Source organism: Manis pentadactyla, chromosome X, assembly GCF_030020395.1.
Source record: "Manis pentadactyla isolate mManPen7 chromosome X, mManPen7.hap1, whole genome shotgun sequence".
Taxonomy (NCBI): domain Eukaryota; kingdom Metazoa; phylum Chordata; class Mammalia; order Pholidota; family Manidae; genus Manis; species Manis pentadactyla.
In genome coordinates, this window is record NC_080038.1 from 112,873,396 (window position 1) to 112,892,883 (window position 19,488).

Genomic DNA, 19,488 nt, shown 5'->3' on the forward strand with positions numbered 1-19,488 from the left:
GTGTTGGGAGATCTGTGTACTTCCATGGTCTGAGAGACTATTTTCTTCCCCAGGTTGGGGAAGTTTTCAGCAATTATTTATTCAAAGATATTTTCTATCCCCTTTTCTCTCTCCTGTTCTTCTGGTACCCTTATATTCTGTTTGGATTTGTCACACAGTTCTCTTAATATTCTTTCATTCCTAGAGATCCTTTTTTCTCTCTGTGCCTCAGCTTCTTTGTATTCCTGTTTTCTAATTTCTATTACATGTACTGCCTCCTCTACCTTATCTAATCTGTTTTTAAATCCCTCCACCATATGTTTCATTTCAGCTACTGCAGTTTTTAAGGTGTCTATCTCCCTCCTGAATTCGTTCCTTAGCCTTTTGAATATTTTTCTGTAGCTCCATTAGCATTCTTATTGACTTTTATTTTGAAATTTTTTTCAGGAAGACTGGTGATTTCAGTTTCACTGAGCCCTCTTTCTGGTGTTTGAGGGATTTTGGATTGAACAATGTCCTTGTGCCTTTTCATAATCCTATTGGATATTGAGAAATATTAGGTTTGTGTAGTTGGCACCCTGTAGTACCCAGAAGCTATGCTCTTTGGACCTGTCCAGTACCTGGAGCAATGGCAGTGGTCGCAGGCAAGCAGTGATGGTATTTACCCTAAAGAGCAAGCTCTTTCCTGCTTCCCAGCCACAGTGAGTGTCTCTGCTGTCAGGGCCGGTAAGCCTCATGCAGGGTGCAGACTCTGTGTTAATCCCCTAAGCTGCCGTAGGCGGGGCTGTGCTCCGGCTGGCCTGGAGCGACTGCGGGTGTCACAGGCGAGTGGCGCCAGTGCCTGCTGGGAGGACAAAGCCCTTTCCTGCTTCTTGTCTGGAGAGCCTGCCTCCACTGTCAGGGCCAGTGAGCTGTGAGCAGGGAGCAGCCTCTGTGTTAATCCCCTAAGGTGCCGTAGGCAGGGCTGCCCTTCGGCTGTCCTAGAGCAATGGAGGGGGGTTCGCAGGTGAGTGGCGCTGGTGCCTGCCGGGAGGACAGGGCCCTTTCCTCCTTCCCAGACAGTGCTTGCCTCTGCTGTCAGGGCCAGTGAGCCGTGTGCAGGGAGGAGCCTCTGCGTTAATCCCCTTAACTGTCATAGGCGACACTGCCCTCTAGCTGGCCTGCAGCGATGGTGGGGGTTGCAGATGAATAGCGCTGGTGCCTGCCAGGAGGACAAAGCCCTTTTCTGCTTCTTGGCTGCAGTGCCTGCCTCCACTGTCAGGGCCAGTGAGCCACATGCAGGGAGCAGCCTCTGAGTTAAGCCATGTAGTTGCTGTAGACAGGGCTGGCTGCCCTCTGGCTTGTCTGGAGCGATGGCGAGGGCAGTGGGTTTGTGCGCTGGTACTGGTGGGGAGGATGGAGTGGCAGGCTGCTTATTGCGGCCTAAGGGCTGTGTTGCCAGCCAGGGGGATGGAGCACTTGAAGCTCCTGAATGTTCCCAACCTGGGCTGAATGTGCCAGGATGATTTTGTCCACCTGTTCCTTCTCCTGAATCCTTGCCCCTTTAGCAACCTTCTCACTGTTGGGAAGTCTTTCAAAGCACCTGCCTTTCTTTTCTCCCAGAGCAGCCAGTTGTGGGATCCTGTTCACCACATGCAGCTGTAGTCTCAGTCTCTGACTTTGGTTTTCAACCCCTCTAATCTCTGGAGCACCATGCAGTGTGGGTTTGTGCTCCCAGAGTAGATTTCTAGGGCTGGGCGTTTAGCTGTCCTGGGCTTCTACTCCCTCCCTGCTCTGATTCTCTTTTCTCCTGCTGGTGAGCTGGGGTTGTGGTAGTGCAGGTCCTGCCGGGTCAGGGCTTTATTACTTTACCCATTTCTGTGAGATGTTGTCTTTTCCCAGATGTAGACTGGCTGGTGCAATCTTATTTCTGGTCACTCTTTTAGGAATAGTTGTATTTGCTGTATTTTCGTATTATATGTGGTTTGGGATGAGATTTCTCTCTCACTTCTCATGCCGCCATCTTTTTCCCCACTTTGGTACATTTTAACTCTGATTGAGAACTTGTAGCTGTACCTGTCTTCTTGTTTTAGCTTGTACTTTACAAAATATATTGAGTTTCTGAAATACTTGTTTAAATTACTTAAAATATACCAGGGAATATTTTAAACATTTTTCAAAGTGATAGACTCTTCTCTAATTTAACTACTTTAAAGCTTGATACTTTTAAACAGCTGTCTTAATGATATAAGACTAGGAGTTTACTTATTCAATAAGTCACTTCTTGAATAATTCAGATAGACTCTGCATTACCTACTCATTAATTCATATTAACATCAATTCACTCTTGAGTCAGGCTGGCAAAATTACATACATAAGAAGAGATCAGCTTTACAGAAGCCAAAGCATTTCTCCAAATGAAAACAGAGTCAATCCTGAAAAATAAAAAAGTTGCTTACCATATGTTCACCACTAAGATCTTGGACCACTTTGATCTGATCAAAATCGTAAGGCCCTTTGAAACCATGGGCTGCTTTGAATTTAACTGGTCTTGTGTATGGCATTCCTTCATCATCACTTGATGAAGGATCATCTTGATCAGTATGAAACACTAAGTAGAAAAGCAACAGAAATCAATCATTAGCTACTGTATATATAACTACTATCATATTCTCATGTCTACTGATTTCCAAGAAAATTCATTAAATGGAAAAGCAAAATCTATTACTAAATAGCATAGTAGTTAGGAGCATGGAGTCTGGTACACCATTGCCTAGGTCCAAATCCAGCTCCATAACTTATTATCTGTGTGACTACAGGCAAGATACTTTATCTTCCTGTGCCTCAACTTTCTCATCTATCAAATGGGGATAATAATGGTACTTATCCCATGGGGTTTTTATGTGGATTAAATGAGTTAATACAGGTTAAAACGCTTAGAACAGTGTCTGGTAGAGAATAATCAGTTATGTAAGGGTTTATTATACAAAACAAAAATTGAGCACATTTACGTAAAGGGATAGGAAGTTAACATCTCTGCAAATTCAGAAAAAATCACCTAAATTTAAAAATATTTATAAAAAGTAAATAACCTTACAAAACTAATTACAACTGATCAATGAATGCTCAACTCTTCCAGGTAGCCATAGTCACAAAGTACGTACAGATTCATGTTTGAGATGCATAAATTCATTTTTCTTCTTATGCATCAAATTGACAGTGAGAATAACATGATTTATTGAAATCCTAAGGTATTAGCTATAAAGGTTTGTTACTTTCAATAAAAAACAATGATTCTTATAAACTATAAATTAAATTTAGATGATTACAAATCAATTTTTCAGTTGATAAGCTCTATTACTTCACTTACCTTCATCTCTAACACTTTTTACTTTATTTACAGCACGTTCACCATATTCCTCAGCAAGGTGCTTTGCTCTCTTTACTGATTTTCCTAGGAACTTCTTTAGTTGAGTCCTTGTCAAAAATATAAAAACCCAAAATTATTTCTTGTTAACTCAATTAACTGTGAAAGTTCAACAATTCCCAGCTAATCTCATTAGCTGTGATTGGTTAAAATACATTATTTTGAAATAACTCTTTTTACATAATTAGTAGGTTTTGAGTATTCAAAACCCTTTTTCTACGGACTAAATATATTCAAGTCAATATGGCTACAAAGGAAATATAGGCACTTCCCCCCAATGTACAATATCATACACTCTAGAGCACTGGTTTTCAATGGTGAATAATAATCAACTGACAGGTGTTGGGACCTTTTGCCTCTTTTAGGCCTGTGACGGCCGCAGACTGGAGGTTTCCATCCTCCCTCGTTACTTCCACGTTCGTGGCCTAACTAGCTTCCCGCGCGCGCGTGCGCTCTTGGCCCTAACTCCGCCTCCCCACCTAACCCGAAACCTGCCTAAAGACCCTAGTGACAGATGAGATGATCAATTCCCATTGGTTTCTGTTACTTCCTTATCTTCCCCTATATAACTAAGCCTCTGATGGAATAAAGCTGAGTTTTGCTGCGCCCTTGAGGCTGACACATCTCCTGGCTTGGTGTGGTTTTGTTTTTCCCCGGATCTCAGGGGAGGGTGTCCAAGCTGCTGACACTTGCCCTCTCGCTCAGCCCTGGGGATAACAGGCTGGTCCTGCTTGTCCCCCCCGCCTTCTTGTTGCTGAGGAGCAACAGAGAGGGATGGAGTGAGAGGGGAAGGTTTAAAGTGTGGATATCCAGACCCATCCCCAGGCTGTCTGATTTAGAGGGTCTGGGGTGAGCCCATGAATCTGCAGTGAGATTTTGCTTTGAGTAGACTACTTTAGAGGATCATCCTGAAAAGCACATTTTTACCAGTAAAAAGAAACTGTGAAGAGATATTCACCTAAGATGGCCCCTTGTGGCTTCTCTTTCAGTTTGGATATTTGCATGCAATATGGAAGCTGAGCTTTCCCAGCAGGTATTCCCAAACACAACATAAGACAAGTATGCATCTCAAGCCTCCATAAATAGGATGTATTTATTGCTTTTTCCATTATCTAAGTCTCAAATTTCCTATACTATTAAAAAAACCAAAGAACACTACATGATATTTGAAACCAAAATAAAATTTACAAATCCATGGTAAACTTTTATCAATTCATGGGAGCTCATGATATTAAAGGATAGTATCTGAAAAAGTTGCTAAGATATATATATATACACATATATTTACTGCAGCATTGGCTAGAATAGATAAAAAGTAGAGAAAAACTGAATTTTCACCAACAGAACAGATAAATAAGTGATGGCACACCCTTACAATGGAAAGCAATAAAATAAATGAGGCAAACCTCAGCTCTTTGAACATACCAAGGTCTTAGTCACTGTGACTTTGCATGTGAGGTTATTTCTGCCTTGAACACTCCTCCTCTGGCTAAATTCTACTCATCTTTTAGGTCTCAGAACAAACAGCTCTCTCTCAAAAAAGCCCTCCTTGACTCTTTAGAACAGCTTTTCCTATAAGATACTCCCATAGCTGCTCATACATTTATTTTATAGCAATCACTCAAATGTGGTTAGACTTATATGTGTAATTACATGTTTAGAGTCTATTTCTCCTATTTAACTGGAAGCTCAATGAGGGCAGAGACTATGATTGTCTTTTTAACTACTGTATCCACAGCACTGAACTGCCAATCTGGCTGATAGAAATACTTCAATATATTTGCTCTTGGTACTGATATGAAGAGATGTCTATTACATATTAGACATCATTTTTTATTATTTTTATTTTGGTATCATTAATCTACAACTACATGAGGAACATTATGTTTACTAGACTCCCCCCAGCACCAAGTCCCCCCCACAAACCCCATTACAGTCACTGTCCATCAGCGTAGTAAGATGCTGTAGAATCACTACTTCTCTTCTCTTTGTTGCACAGCCCTCCCCGTGACCCCCCAACATTATACATGCTAATCATAATGCCCCCTTTCTTCCCTCACCCCATCCCTCCATTCCCACCCATCCTCCACAGTCCCTTTCCCTTTGGTAACTGTTAGTCCATTCTTGGGTTCTGTGATTCTGCTGCTGTTTCGTTCCTTCAGGTTTTCCTTTGGAAACAAGGAAAGCAACAGAATTCTGTGTATTAATTCTGTATCCTGCAATTTTGCTGAATTCAGATATTAGTTCTAGTAGTTGTAGAGTGGAGTCTGTAGGGTTTTTTATGTACAATAACATGTCATCTGCAAATAGTGACAGTTTGACTTCTTTACCAATCTGGATGCCTTGTATTTCTTTGTTTTGCCTGACTGCCGTGGCTAGGACCTCCAGTACTATGTTGAATAACAGTGGGAAGAGTGGGCATCCCCCCCCCGGGCATCCCCCCTCCACCCGCCACCGCCTTGTTCCCGATCTTACAGGAAAAGCTTTCAGCTTCTCACTGTTAAGTATGATGTTGGCTATGGGTTTGTCGTATATGGCCTTTATTATGTTGAGGTACTTGCCCTGTATTCCCATTTTGTTGAGAGTTTTTATCATGAATGGATGTTGAATTTTGTTGAATGCTTTTTCAGCGTCTATGGAAATGATCATGTGGTTTCTATCCTTTTTGTTGATGTGTGGTGGATGATGATGATGGATTTTCGAATGTTGTACCATCCTTGCATCCCTGAGATGAATCCCACTTGATCATGATGTATGATCCTCTTGATGTATTTTTGAATTTGGTTCGCTAATATTTTGTTCAGTATTTTTGCATGTGTGTTCATCAGGGACATTGGCCTGTAATTTCTTTTTTGGTGGGGTCTTTGACTGGTTTTGGTATTAGAGTGATGCCGGCTTCATAGAATGAGTTTGGAAGTATTCCCTCCTTTTCCATTATTTGGAAAACTTTAAGGAGAATGGTTATTATGTCTTCTCTGTATGTCTGATAAAATTCAGCAGTGAATCCATCTGGTCCAGAGGTTTTGTTCTTGGGTAGTTTTTTGATTACTGATTCAGTTTCTTTGCTGGTAATTGGTCCTGGGTCAGTCTTGGAAGGTTGTATTTCTCTAGGAAGTTGTCCATTTCTTCTAGGTTTTCCAGCTTGTTAGCATACAGATTTTCATAGTATTCTCTAATAATTGTTTGTATTTCCATGGGGTCTGTCATGATTTTTCCTTTCTCATTTCTGATTCGGTTGATGTGTGTAGATTCTCTTTTCCTCTTAATAAGTCTGGCTAGGGGCTAATCTATTTTGTTTATTTTTTCAAAGAACCACCTCTTGGTTTCATTGATTTTTTCTATTGTTTTATTATTCTCAAATTTATTTATTTCTTCTCTGATCTTTATTACGTCCCTCCTTCTGTTGACTTTGGGCTTCATTTGTTCTACTTTTCCAGTTTCAATAATTGTGACTTTAGACTACTCACTTGGGATTGTTCTTCCTTCTTGAAATAGGCCTGGATTGCTATATACTGCCTTTGCTGTTTCCCACAGAAGTTGGGCTTTATGCTGTCATTGTCATTTGTCTCCGTATATTGCTTGATCTCTGCTTTAATTTGGTCATTGATCCATTGATTATTTAGGAGCATGTTGTTAAGCTTCTATGTGTTTGTGAGCCTTTCTCTTTTCTTTGTACAATTTATTTCTAGTTTTATGCCTTTGTGGTCTGAAAAGTTGGTTGGTAGGATTTCAATCTTTTGGAATTTACTGAGGCTCTTTTTGTGACCTAGTATGTGGTCCATTCTGGAAAATGTTCCATCTGCACTTGAGGAGAATGTTTATCCTGCTGCTTTTGGGTGTGGAGTTCTGTAGATGTCTGTTAAGTCCATCTGTTCTAGTGTGTTGTTCAGTGCCTCGGTGTCCTTACTTATTTTCTGTCTGGTGGATCTGTCCTTTGGAGTGAGTGGTGTGTTGAAGTCCCCTAGAACGAATGCATTGCATTCTATTTCCTCCTTTAATTCTGTTAGTATTTGTTTCACATATATTGGTGCTCCAGTATTGGGTGCATATATACTTATAATGGTTATATCCTCTTGTTGGATGGACCCCTTTATCATTATGTAATGTCCTTCTATATCTCTTGTTATTTTCTTTGTTTTGAAGTCTATTTTATCTGGTATAAGTATGGCAACACCTGTTTTTTTCTCCCCATTGTTTGCATGAAATATCTTTTCCCATCCCTTGACTTTTAGTCTGTGCATGTCTTTGGGTTTGAGTTGAGTCTCTTGTAAGCAGCATATAGATGTGTCTTGCTTTTTTATCCATTCTTTTACTCTGTTGTCTTTTGATTGGTGCATTCAGTCCATTTACACTTAGGGTGATTATTGAAAGGTATGTACCTATTGCCATTGCAGGCTTTAGATTTGTGGTTACCAAAGGTTCAAGGGTAGCTTCTTTACTATCTATCCATCTAACTTAACTCTCTTATTAAGCTATTACAAACACAGTCTGATGATTCTTTATTTCTCTCCCTTCTTATTCCTCCTCCTCCATTCTTTATATGTTAGGTGTTTTATTCTGTACTCTATTGTGTTTCCTTTGACTGCTTTTGTGAGTATTTGATTTTATTTTTTGCCTTTAGTTAGTATTTGGTTGGTCTGCTTTCTCTGCCGTGATTTTATTTTCTCTGGTGACATCTATTCAGCCTTAGGACTGGTTCCATCTAGAGCATTCCCTTTAAAATATCCTGTAGAGGTGTTTCTTGGGAGGCAAATTACCTCAAGTTTTGTTTGTCTGGGAATTGTTTAATCCCTCCTTCATATTTAAATGATAATTGTGCTGGATACAGTGTTCTTGGTTCAAGACCCTTCTGTTTCCTTGCATTAAATATATCATGCTGTTCTCTTCTGGCCTATAAGGTTTCTGTTGAGAAGTCTGATGATAGCCTGATGAGTTTTCCTTTGTAGGTGACCTTTTCTCTGTCTCTGGCTGCCTTTAATACTCTGTCCTTGTCTTTGATCTTTGCCATTTTAATTATTATATGTCTTGGTGTTGTCATCCTTGGGTTCCTTCTGTTGGGAGTTCTGTGGGCTTCCATGGTCTGAGAGACTATTTCCTCCCCCAGTTTGGGGAAGTTTTCAGCAATTATTTCTTCAAAGACACTTTCTATCCCTTTTTCTCTCTCTTCTTCTTCTGGTACCCCTATATGTGAATATTTTTCCATTTGGATTGGTCACACAGTTCTCTTAATATTCTTTCATTCCTGGAGATCCTTTTATCTCTCTCTGCCTCAGCTTCTCTGTATTCCTATTCTCTGATTTCTATTCCATTAATGGCCTCTTGCACCTTATCCAGTCTGCTCTTAAGTCCTTCCACAGATTGTTTTATTTCTGTATTCTCCACCCTACTTGCTCCTTTAGCTCTTGCATATTTCTCTGCAGGTCCATCAGGATGGTTATGACTTATTTTATATTCTTTTTCAGGAAGATTGGTTAAATCTATCTCCCCAGGTCCTCTCTCAGGGGTTGTCCAGGTAATTCTGGACTGGACCAAATTCTTTTGCCTTTTCATGGAGATAGAGGTAGCTGTAGGCAGGTAGCGCATGTGTCAGCTGGGAGACAAAGTCCTTTGCTGTTTGCTGGTCATCTTGCCCTTCCCTGCTGCCTGTGTCGGTTACCCGCACTCCTGGAGCAGCCTCCGGATAAATCCTCTATACTGCCGTGGGCGGGGTTGCCGTTAGGGTAGCCTAGAGTCCTGCGGGGAGTGGCAGGTGTGCCAGGTGTGCTCTCCTGTGAGAGCAGCACTCCTACACGCCTTGCCCGGTTTCTTCTGCCTGCACCAGGCAGCTGCGCGTTGGTGGCGGCCTTTGGGTCTGGCTTGGGCAGCTGCACCCTGGGAGGAGACTCTGGGCAGCTGCTGGGGGCGCGGTCACTCCCGGGCCGCTCTGCCGCCACCGCAGGTGCATGCAGCTGCTCCCCAGCTGCTCCGTCAACGCCGGTGCACAGGGCTACTCCCGGGTCACTGTGCTGCCACTGCTGCCAGCGGAGGCCGTGCGGCCGCTCTCAGGCTACTGGGCCACTGTGTCGGGGGCCGCGCTGACTGGGGGTACAACTGGGAGGCTGCTTATTGCCGTGAGGGGCTTCAGAGCTGTGCTGTCGTCCAGGCGGTTAGGACACCTGGAGTTCCCTGGGATTCCCAGCTGCTGGGCTGAGTGTGCCGGGACGATTCCGTCCAGCTGTGATGTCCCTGTCCTTTTAAGACTTTCAAAAAGCACTCGCTTTTCTTTTGTTCCAGGGGAGCTGGTTTTGGGGACCCGCTCACAGATTTTGCTTTTCCATTTCTCTAATATCCGGCACACCATGCACTGTGTGTCTGCACTCCTGGTGTGGATTACTAGACCTGGTTGTTTAGCTGTCCTGGGCTTTCACTCTCTCCCAGCTCTGACTTCTTTCCTCCTGCTGGGGAGCTGGGGCTCGGGTCCCACTGGGCCATGGCTTGTATCTTACCCCCTTTGTGAGATGCTGAGTTCTCACAGATGTAGATGTAGCCTGGCTGTTGTACTGTATCCACTGGTCTCTCTTTTAGGAATAGTCGTATTTTCAAAAATATATATGGTTTTGGGAGATTTCTGCTGCCCTACTTATGCCACCATCTTGGCTCCTCCTCCACATTAGATATTTTTTTAAAAAGCAAGGTGACAAACTATAGGCACAGTATAATTGTACTTTTTGAGAAAAAAACTCTATAGGGAATACACCTATTTATTAACAATGATTATTTTTAGGAGTGAGAATATGAGCTTGCATTTTCTATTTTACACATTTCTGCATTAATTTGATAATCAGAAAACAAAGATGATAAACATTTTTAACATATTAAAAGGCCTTTAGTACCTATAACTCTGAAGTTATATTTTCTGGATAACTATTGGTTTACTACTACTATAAGGAAGAAAATAGAGATTTTAATCATTTTGGATGACAACATTTCTAAATTATACTTTTGTAGCTTTTCCACTAGCACTTAATGTTTGGTAAGTTGCTTTCCTCAGTAAATAGGGCCAATTACCATCTTCACTGTTAATACATTCAGTCTTTCAAATGGATTGCAGGTGGGCCATAATATTAGTTCCCCACCAGCCTTCAAGGCAACAGGACAGGGCCCTGGAAACCAGAATTCTAGGCCAGTCTCTTCTGGCCATCAGCTGATTCATCAGTTTATTCCAGCATTCATTACAAATATTACTGTGTTCTGTGTGTGTCATGACATGAGAAAAAGTTGAAAGTGCTGTCATATGGAATGGTTGTGTTATACGTATGAGTCCTTTTATCATTTTTCTTATTCCTCTCTTATGATCAGAATATTACTTGACATTCTTATGTGCTGACTTACATGTTGTCATAGTTTGCTGTGAGCTCAGACACCAGATGACCAGATTTTAAAAAATTATTTAAGTATAGGTGACTCTTCAACAATGTGGGGGGGTGAGGGGTGCTGACACCTTGTCCAGTCAAAAATCCGTGTGTAACTTTTGACTCCCCAAAACTTAACTACTAATAGCCTATTGTTGACTGGAAGTCTTATTGATAATACACACAGTTGATGAACATGTATTTTGTATGTTATATGCATTGTATACTGTATTTTTACAATAAAGTAAGCTACAGAAACGGTTTTTCAAATTGTTGCAAATCTCCAAAAATTTTCCAATATACTCATTAAAAAAATCCACATATAAAGTGGACCCATGCAGTTCAAACCCGTGTTGTTCAAGGGTCAACTGTACAATGGCTTTGAATAAACCTGAGAGAGTTTGTCTTTGAGAAAAATGGTCAGCTTTAATGCATGGAGTAAGTGACTCCTATCCTGGATGTTTGTCTCTTGAATAATTCCTAATTCTCTGGTTCCTGAGAGTTGCCACTGATAGACAGTCAAGCTCCAGATATATCCAAATATCTGTTATTAGACATGTGCATGTGGGTACAGCTTTTCAAAGAATTCTCAATGCTCTTTTTGATACATGTAAGGAAAAGATCAGACCATAGTGAAGGATTTGCTTTGCACCTCAGATTGAGCTATTGCCACTTAAAATTACTTCTGTGTAATCAAGCAAAATCTATATACCCACCATTGTGCTAGAGGTTTGTAGGAGAAATAGAAGGATGGCATGATGAATCCTTTTGCAACGTACAGTTTAGTTATTTAACATGCATTTATTTTGTTTTTAAAATCAGAAGGTACTTTAAGATAATATATAATAAAGAGCAAACATAAGTTATATAGACTACAGATATCACTGATATTGAGGAAAAGAAGACATTTAGTATGCATTGGGTAGTCAGGAAAAATCTTGTGTAGTTGGGTTTAAAAGACCTATGATCTGCAGAAATGAAGAGAAGGGGAAAAGGTAACTTCAAGGATGACCACATTCTTCTACTAACACTTATGGTACCTACTTTCAGATAAATAATACAGGCATGATGCAAAATGTCTCAAACATTTAGTATATGTTGGATATTATAAAAATGACCAGCACAGCCTCAGGGAACTCAAAATTTACTGGCTAAGGGCAGGGAGTGGTGGTGGTAGACAGACGTATAAGCTGGATAGAGGACATATCTAAAATAGTTCTTATATTTTTTAAATAAAAGCTTAAAATGAAGGAAAGGGATGTATAGTACTGTAACTCACGTTTTCTGTTTTAACCTTCCACCATCAGTATCTGTTGGTTGAGACTGTAATTTCTCTTCGTCATCTGACTGTGCTGCGTCATTACTACAAGAAGGGGAAGAAGTCATTTTAAAAGAAGGCATTTCCCTTATATTTCTCAAAAATCTCTATGTATACTTACTATGTAATTAATCAGAATAAGAAAAAAACCTATGTTAACATGTTTTAAAAAAACTTTAATTTAAATGATGCCTTGAGAATTTAGAATTGAGACATCAAAGAATATTATTGCTATGCAAGGAGCAATGTACAAAATGCAAGTGAATACAATTTAGGAACTTATGAAAAACTTACTACAAACAAGGCTTTTTGCTGGGCAAAATGTGCTGCATAGAAATGACAAGTTAACTTGAAAATATCTTCCTCTTTGCTCATTAAGCATATCACATATTTATTTTACTTTAAAAAGCTTTCCTTTCACAAAAATTATTCTTTAAATCTACACACATCTCTCATTAAAGTCAATCCCACACTCTAATGCCATTTTATGACCTTACAAAGACAATACAATTATTTATGAAACTTCTGATCATTACAGCAAGGTTTCAGAAAACCAGGTGTTCACCTCACATGGTGTTTTAGCCTCAATATATTTTAATACTGTCTCTAACATTATTTTATTTTATTTATTTATTTCTTTTTGAGAGGGCATCTCTCATATTTATTGATCAAATGGTTGTTAACAACAATAACATTCTGTATAGGGGAGTCAATGCTCAATGTACAATCATTAATTCACCCCAAGCCTAATTTTCGTCAGTCTCCAATCTTCTGAAGCATAACGAACAAGTTCTTACATGGTGAACAGTACAAGGGCAGTCATCACAGAAACTTTCGGTTTTGATCACGCAATACGAACGATAAACAATCAGGTCAAATATGAATTTTCGTTTGATTTTTATACTTGATTTATATGTGGATACCACATTTCTCCCTTTATTATTATTATTTTTTTTTTTAAAATAAAATGCTGAGGTGGAAGGTAAATGCAAGATAAAGGTAGAAAACATAGTTGAGTGTTGTAAGAGAGCAAATGTAGATGATCAGGTGTGTGCCTGTAGACTATGTGTTAATCCAAGCTAGACAAGGGCAATAAAACATCCACAGATGCAGAAGATTTCTCTCAGGACAGGGGGGGTGATGTTCTAAGCCTCACCTCTGTTGATCCCCAATTTCTCACCTGATGGTCCCCCTGCGACTGTGCCTGTCTTAGGTTGTTCCTCCCTTGAGGAATCTTACCCGTCTCTGGCTAACCAGTCATCTTAAGGGGCCATACAGGGAAATGTAATGTTGGTAATGATAGAGGAGCCATATTGTTTGAAAAGGTTAGCTTTTTACTTTTTAGCAGATTTATGCCCTGTGGCTTCTATGCCCAGCATTTGTCTTGAGGTATCATTATGACTTGGAGGAATTATGATACTCGGTAAATTCGATATGAGGCACGAATTCTATTTAAGGGTTGTAATTAGGAAGGAAGAAGAAAAGCTATAGAAGTAGCAGGCGGAAGAAAACACGGGAAGATTGATTACATCTTTGACATATCTTCTTGTACAGTAACTTCAGCATGTATAGGTTTTTAAAACTATTAATTAAATTGCGCACACACATTAACATAATAGGAATACAGTTACATAACCAAAGCAGATCTATAATTACCAGCCATCTCCAGTGAAACCAAGAAAACCAGTTAGGCATCCTAGGCATTTGTGAAAATTTATCTATGATATGATGGGTATTGTCCAACTGTACTTGAACAGTCTGAGAGAAATCAGACAAATTAAAACAACCCATTCCTGGGGACTGTTCACATCCCATATGTTCTTTTAACAGTAGATAGTCTGTAGTTGTAAGATTTTGGAGTGCTACATCTTGCACTTCTCCTAATTCTTGGTTGAGTTCCAACAGTATAGATCCAGTCAAGTTTGTTGTTTTACTGTATGCACAGGCCAGCTTAGATATCTCCTTCTTCATTCCCATGGCAAGTCCAGGAACCAGGGTGATGAATGCAGCTACAGCTGTAGCAGCACCTGGATCTTTGTTGAGGTTTTTTGCTGATCATCTTCTGGCATGAGTCTTCCAGAGAGTGCTGATGTTGGAAGTTCTTCTTCATATCGTATCTCAGTTCATTTTCTGGGTAGCCAAATTAGGCTTTGATCCTCTGTATAAACACAAACAGACCCTTTGGCTACACTTTGATATGCCCTTTATACCATTGTGTAGAACTCCTTGGAGGTCACCACACAGGAACTGCTTTTTTTTTGTTTTAAGAAAAGGAATATTATCAGAAAAATGTACCTCCATAGCCGATCATCTGACACCCTTTAAGTGATCAAAGTTAAGGATATTTAAAGCATGCATTAATCGTTGATTTACAGTTAGTTTTATCCTATCAGTGAGTAATCCCCCTTTTCTTACTTTCTTACTTTTTTTTTGTTATCATTAATCTACAGTTACATGAAGAATATTATGTTTACTAGGCTCTCCCCTATACCAGGTCCCCCCTATAAACCCCTTTACAGTCACTGTCCATCAGCATAGCAAAAGGTTGTAGAATCACTACTTGTCTTCTCTGTGTTGTACAACCCTCCCTTTTCTCACACACCCCCATTATGCATTCTAATCTTAATACCCCCCTTCTTCTCCCCAACCCTTATCCCTCCCTACCCACCCATCCTCCCAAGTCCCTTTCCCTTTGGTACCTGTTAGTCCATTCTTGGGTTCTGTGATTCCACTGCTGTTTTGTTCCTTCAGTTTTTCCTTTGCCCTTATACTCCACATAGAGTGAAATCATTTGCTACTTGTCTTTCTCTGCTTGGCTTATTTCACTGAGCATAATACCCTCCAGCTCCATCCATGTTGCAGCAAATGGTAGGATTTGCCCTCTTCTTATGGCTGAGTAGTATTCTATTGTGTATATGTACCACATCTTCTTTATCCATTCATATATCGATGAACATTTAGGTTGCTTCCAATTTTTGGCTATTGTAAATAGCGCTGCGATAAACATAGGGGTGCATCTGTCTTTCTCAAACTTGATTGCTGCATTCTTAGGGTAAATTCCTAGGAGTGGAATTCCTGGGTCAAATGGTAAGTCTGTTTTGAGCATTTTGATGAACCTCCATACTGCTTTTCACAATGGTTGAACTAATTTACATTCCCACCAGCAGTGTAGGAGGGTTCCCCTTCTCCACAGCCTCGCCAACATTTGTTATTGTTTGTCTTTTGGATGGCAGCCATCCTTACTGGTGTGAGGTGATACCTCATTGTAGTTTTAATTTGCATTTCTCTGATAATTAGTGATGTGGAGTATCTTTTCATGTGTCTGTTGGCCATCTGTATTTCTATTTTGGAGAACTGTCTGTTCAGTTTCTCTGCCCGTTTTTTAATTGGATTATTTGATTTTTGTTTGTTGAGGCGTGTGACCTCTTTATATATTTTGGATGTCAACCCTTTATCGGATCTGTCATTTACAAATATATTCTCCCATACTGGAGGGTTCCTTTCTGTTCTATTGATGGTGTCTTTTGCTGTACAGAAGCTTTTCAGCTTAATATAGTCCCACTTGTTCATTTTTGCTGTTGTTTTCCTTGCCCGGGGAGATATGTTCTAGAAGAGGTCACTCATGTTTATGTCTAAGAGGTTTTTGCCTATGTTTTCTTCTAAGAGTTTAATGGTTTCATGACTTACATTCAGGTCTTTGATCCATTTTGAATTTACTTTTGTATATGGGGTTAGACAATGGTCCAGTTTCATTCTCCTACATGTAGCTGTCCAGTTTTGCCAGCACCATCTGTTGAAGAGACTGTCATTTCCCCATTGTATGTCCATGGCTCCTTTATCAAATATTAATTGACCATATATGTTTGGGTTAATGTCTGGAGTCTCTAGTCTGTTCCACTGGTCTGTGGCTCTGTTCTTGTGCCAGTACCATATTGTCTTGATTACTATGGCTTTATAGTAGAGCTTGAAATTGGGGAGTGAGGTCCCCCCTACTTTATTCTTCTTTCTCAGGATTGCTTTGGCTATTCGGGGTCTTTGGTGTTTCCATATGAATTTTTGAATTATTTGTTCCAGTTCATTGAAGAATGTTGCTGGTAATTTGATAAGGATTACATCAAATCTGTATATTGCTTTGGGCAGGATGGCCATTTTGATGATATTAATTCTTCCTAACCATGAGCATGGGATGAGTTTCCATCTGTTAGTGTCCCCTTTAATTTTTCTTAAGAGTGACTTGTAGTTTTCAGAGTATACCTCATTCACTTCTTTGGTTAGATTTATTCCTCGGTATTCTTTTTGATGCAATTGTGAATGGAATTGCTTTCGTGATTTCTCTTTCTATTGGTTCATTGTTAGTGTATAGGAAAGCTACAGATTTCTGTGTGTTAATTTTGTATCCTGCAACTTTGCTGTATTTCGATATCAGTTCTAGTAGTTTTGGGGTGGAGTCTTTAGAGTTTTTTACGTACAATGTCATGTCATTTGCAAATAGTGACAGTTTAACTTCTTCTTTACCCATCTGGATTCCTCGTATTTCTTTGTTTTGTCTGATTGCGGTGGCTAGGACCTCCAGTACTATGTTAAATAGCAGTGGGGAGAGTGCGCATCCCTGTCTAGTTCCCGATCTCAGAGGAAAAGCTTTCAGCGTCTCGCTGTTCAGTATAATGTTGGCTGTGGGTTTATGATATATGGCCTTTATTACGTTGAGGTACTTGCCCTCTATTCCCATTTTCCTGAGAGTTTTTATCATGAATGGATGTTGAATTTTGTCAAATGCTTTTTCAGCATCTATGGAGATGATCATGTGGTTTTCGTCTTTCTTTTTGTTGATGTGGTGGATGATGTTGATGGATTTTCGAATGTTGTACCATCCTTGCATCCCTGGGATGAATCCCACTTGGTCATGGTGTACGATCCTTTTGATGTACTTTTGAATTCGGTTTGCTAATATTTTGTTGAGTATTTTTGCATCTACGTTCATCAGGGATATTGGTCTGTAGTTTTCTTTTTTGGTGGGGTCTTTGCCTGGTTTTGGTATTAGGGTGATGTTGGCTTCATAGAATGAGTTTGGGAGTATTCCCTCCTCTTCTACTTTTTGGAAAACTTTAAGGAGAATGAGTATTATGTCTTCCCTGTATGTCTGATAAAATTCCAAGGTAAATCCATCTGGTCTGGGGGTTTTGTTCTTTCATAGTTTTTTGATTACTGCTTCAATTTCGTTGCTGGTAATTGGTCTGTTTAGATTTTCTGTTTCTTTCTGGGTCAGTCTTGGAAGGTTGTATTTTTCTAGGAAGTTGTCCATTTCTCCTAGGTTTCCCAGCTTTTTAGCATATAGGTTTTCATAGTATTCTCTAATAATTCTTTGTATTTCTGTGGGGTCCGTCATGATTTTTCCTTTCTTGTTTCTGATTCTGTTGATTTGTGTTGACTCTCTTTTCCTCTTAATAAGTCTGGCTAGAGGCTTATCTATTTTGTTTATTTTCTCGAAGAACCAGCTCTTGGTTTCATTGATTTTTTTCTGTTGTTTTATTCTTCTCAATTTTATTTATTTCTTCTCTGATCTTTACTGTGTCCCTCCGTCTGCTGACCTTAGGCCTCATTTGTTCTTCTTTTTCCAATTTCGATAATTGTGACATTAGACCATTCATTTGGGATTGTTCTTCCTTTTTTAAATATGCCTGGATTGCTATACACTTTCCTCTTAAGACTGCTTTTGCTGTATCCGACAGTAGTTGGGGCTTTGTGTTGTTGTTGTCATTAGTTTCCATATATTGCTGGATCTCCATTTTGATTTGGTCATTGATCCATTGATTATTTAGGAGCGTGTTGTTAAGCCTCCATGTGTTTGTGAGCCTTTTTGCTTTCTTTGTACAGTTTATTTCTAGTTTTATGCCTTTGTGGTCTGAAAAGTTGGTTGGTAGGATTTCAATCTTTTGGAATTTACTGAGGCTCTTTATGTGGCCTAGTATGTGGTCTATTCTGGAGAATGTTCCATGTACACTTGAGAAGAATGTGCATCCTGTTGCTTTTGGATGTAGAGTTCTGTAGATGTCTATTAGGTCCATCTGTTCTAGTGTGTTGTTCAGTGCCTCTGTGTCCTTACTTATTTTCTGTCTGCTGGATCTATCCTTTGGGGTGAGTGGTGTGTTGAAGTCTCCCAGAATGAATGCATTGCATTCTATTTCCTCCTTTAGTTCTGTGAGTATTTGTTTCAGATATGTTTTGCTCCTGTGTTGGGTGTATATATATTTATAATGGTTATATCCTCTTGTTGGACTAAGCCCTTATCATTATGCAATGTCCTTCTTTATCTTTTGTTACTTTCTTTATTTTGAAGTCTATTTTGTCTGATACTAGTATTGTAACACCTGCTTTTTTCTGTTGTTTGCATGAAATATCTTTTTACATCCCTTGACTTTAAGTCTGTGCATGTCTTTGGGTTTGAGATGAGTCTCTTGTAAGCAGCATATGGATGGATCTTGCTTTTTTATCCATTCTATTACTCTGTGTCTTTTGATTGGTGCATTCAGTCCATTTACATTTAGGGTGATTATTGAAAGGTATGTACTTATTGCTATTGTAGGCTTCAAGTTTGTTGTTACTTAAGGTTCAGGGTTAGCGTCCTTACTATCTTACTCTATAACTTAACTTGCTTGTTGAGCTATTATACACACGGTCTAATGATTATTTATTTCTCTCCCTTCTTATTCCTCCTCCTCCCTTCTTCATATGTTGGGTGTTTTGTTCTGTGCTCTTTTTAGGAGTGCTCCCATCTGGAGCAGTCCCTGTAAGATGCCCTGTAGAGGTGGTTTGTGGGAGGCAAATTCCCTCAACTTTTGCTTGTCTGGGAATTGTTTTAATCCCTCCTTCATATTTAAATGATAATCGTGCTGGATACAGTAGTTTTGGTTCAAGGCCCTCTGTTTTATTGCATTAAGTATATCATGCCATTCTCTTCTGGCCTGTAGGGTTTCTGTTGAGAAGTCTGATGATAGCCTGATGGATTTTCCTTTGTAGGTAACCTTTTTTTTCTCTCTGACTGCCTTTAATACTTTGTCCTTGTCTTTGATCTTTGCCATTTTAATTATTATGTGTCTTGGTGTTGCCCTCCTTGGATCCCTTGTCATGGGAGTTCTGTGTACCTCTGTGGTCTGAGAGGCCGTTTCCTCCCCTAGTTTGGGGAAGTTTTCAGCAATTATTTCTTCAAAGACACTTGCTATCCCTTTTTCTCTCTCTTCTTCTTCTGGTACCCCTATAATGCAGATATTGTTCCGTTTCGATTGGTCACACAGTTCTCTTAGAATTCTTTCATTCCTGGAGATCCTTTTATCTCTCTCTGCATCAGCTTCTCTGCGTTCCTGTTCTCTGTTTTCTAGTCCATTAATGGTCTCTTG

The 19,488-nt window shown here is 39.7% G+C and overlaps 1 protein-coding gene across 1 annotated transcript in view; it reads right to left on the minus strand.

The window, feature by feature from the left end:
* WDR44 (WD repeat domain 44) overlaps positions 1 to 19,488 on the minus strand; it is a 114,772-nt gene that overhangs the window by 42,975 nt on the left and 52,309 nt on the right. The window contains exons 8-10 of the mRNA XM_036929949.2: positions 12,056 to 12,139; positions 3,329 to 3,435; positions 2,418 to 2,569 (exon numbers count right to left, since the gene is read on the minus strand). Coding sequence (XP_036785844.2) covers positions 2,418 to 2,569; positions 3,329 to 3,435; positions 12,056 to 12,139 — 343 coding nt within the window. The remainder of the gene's footprint in view (positions 1 to 2,417; positions 2,570 to 3,328; positions 3,436 to 12,055; positions 12,140 to 19,488) is intronic.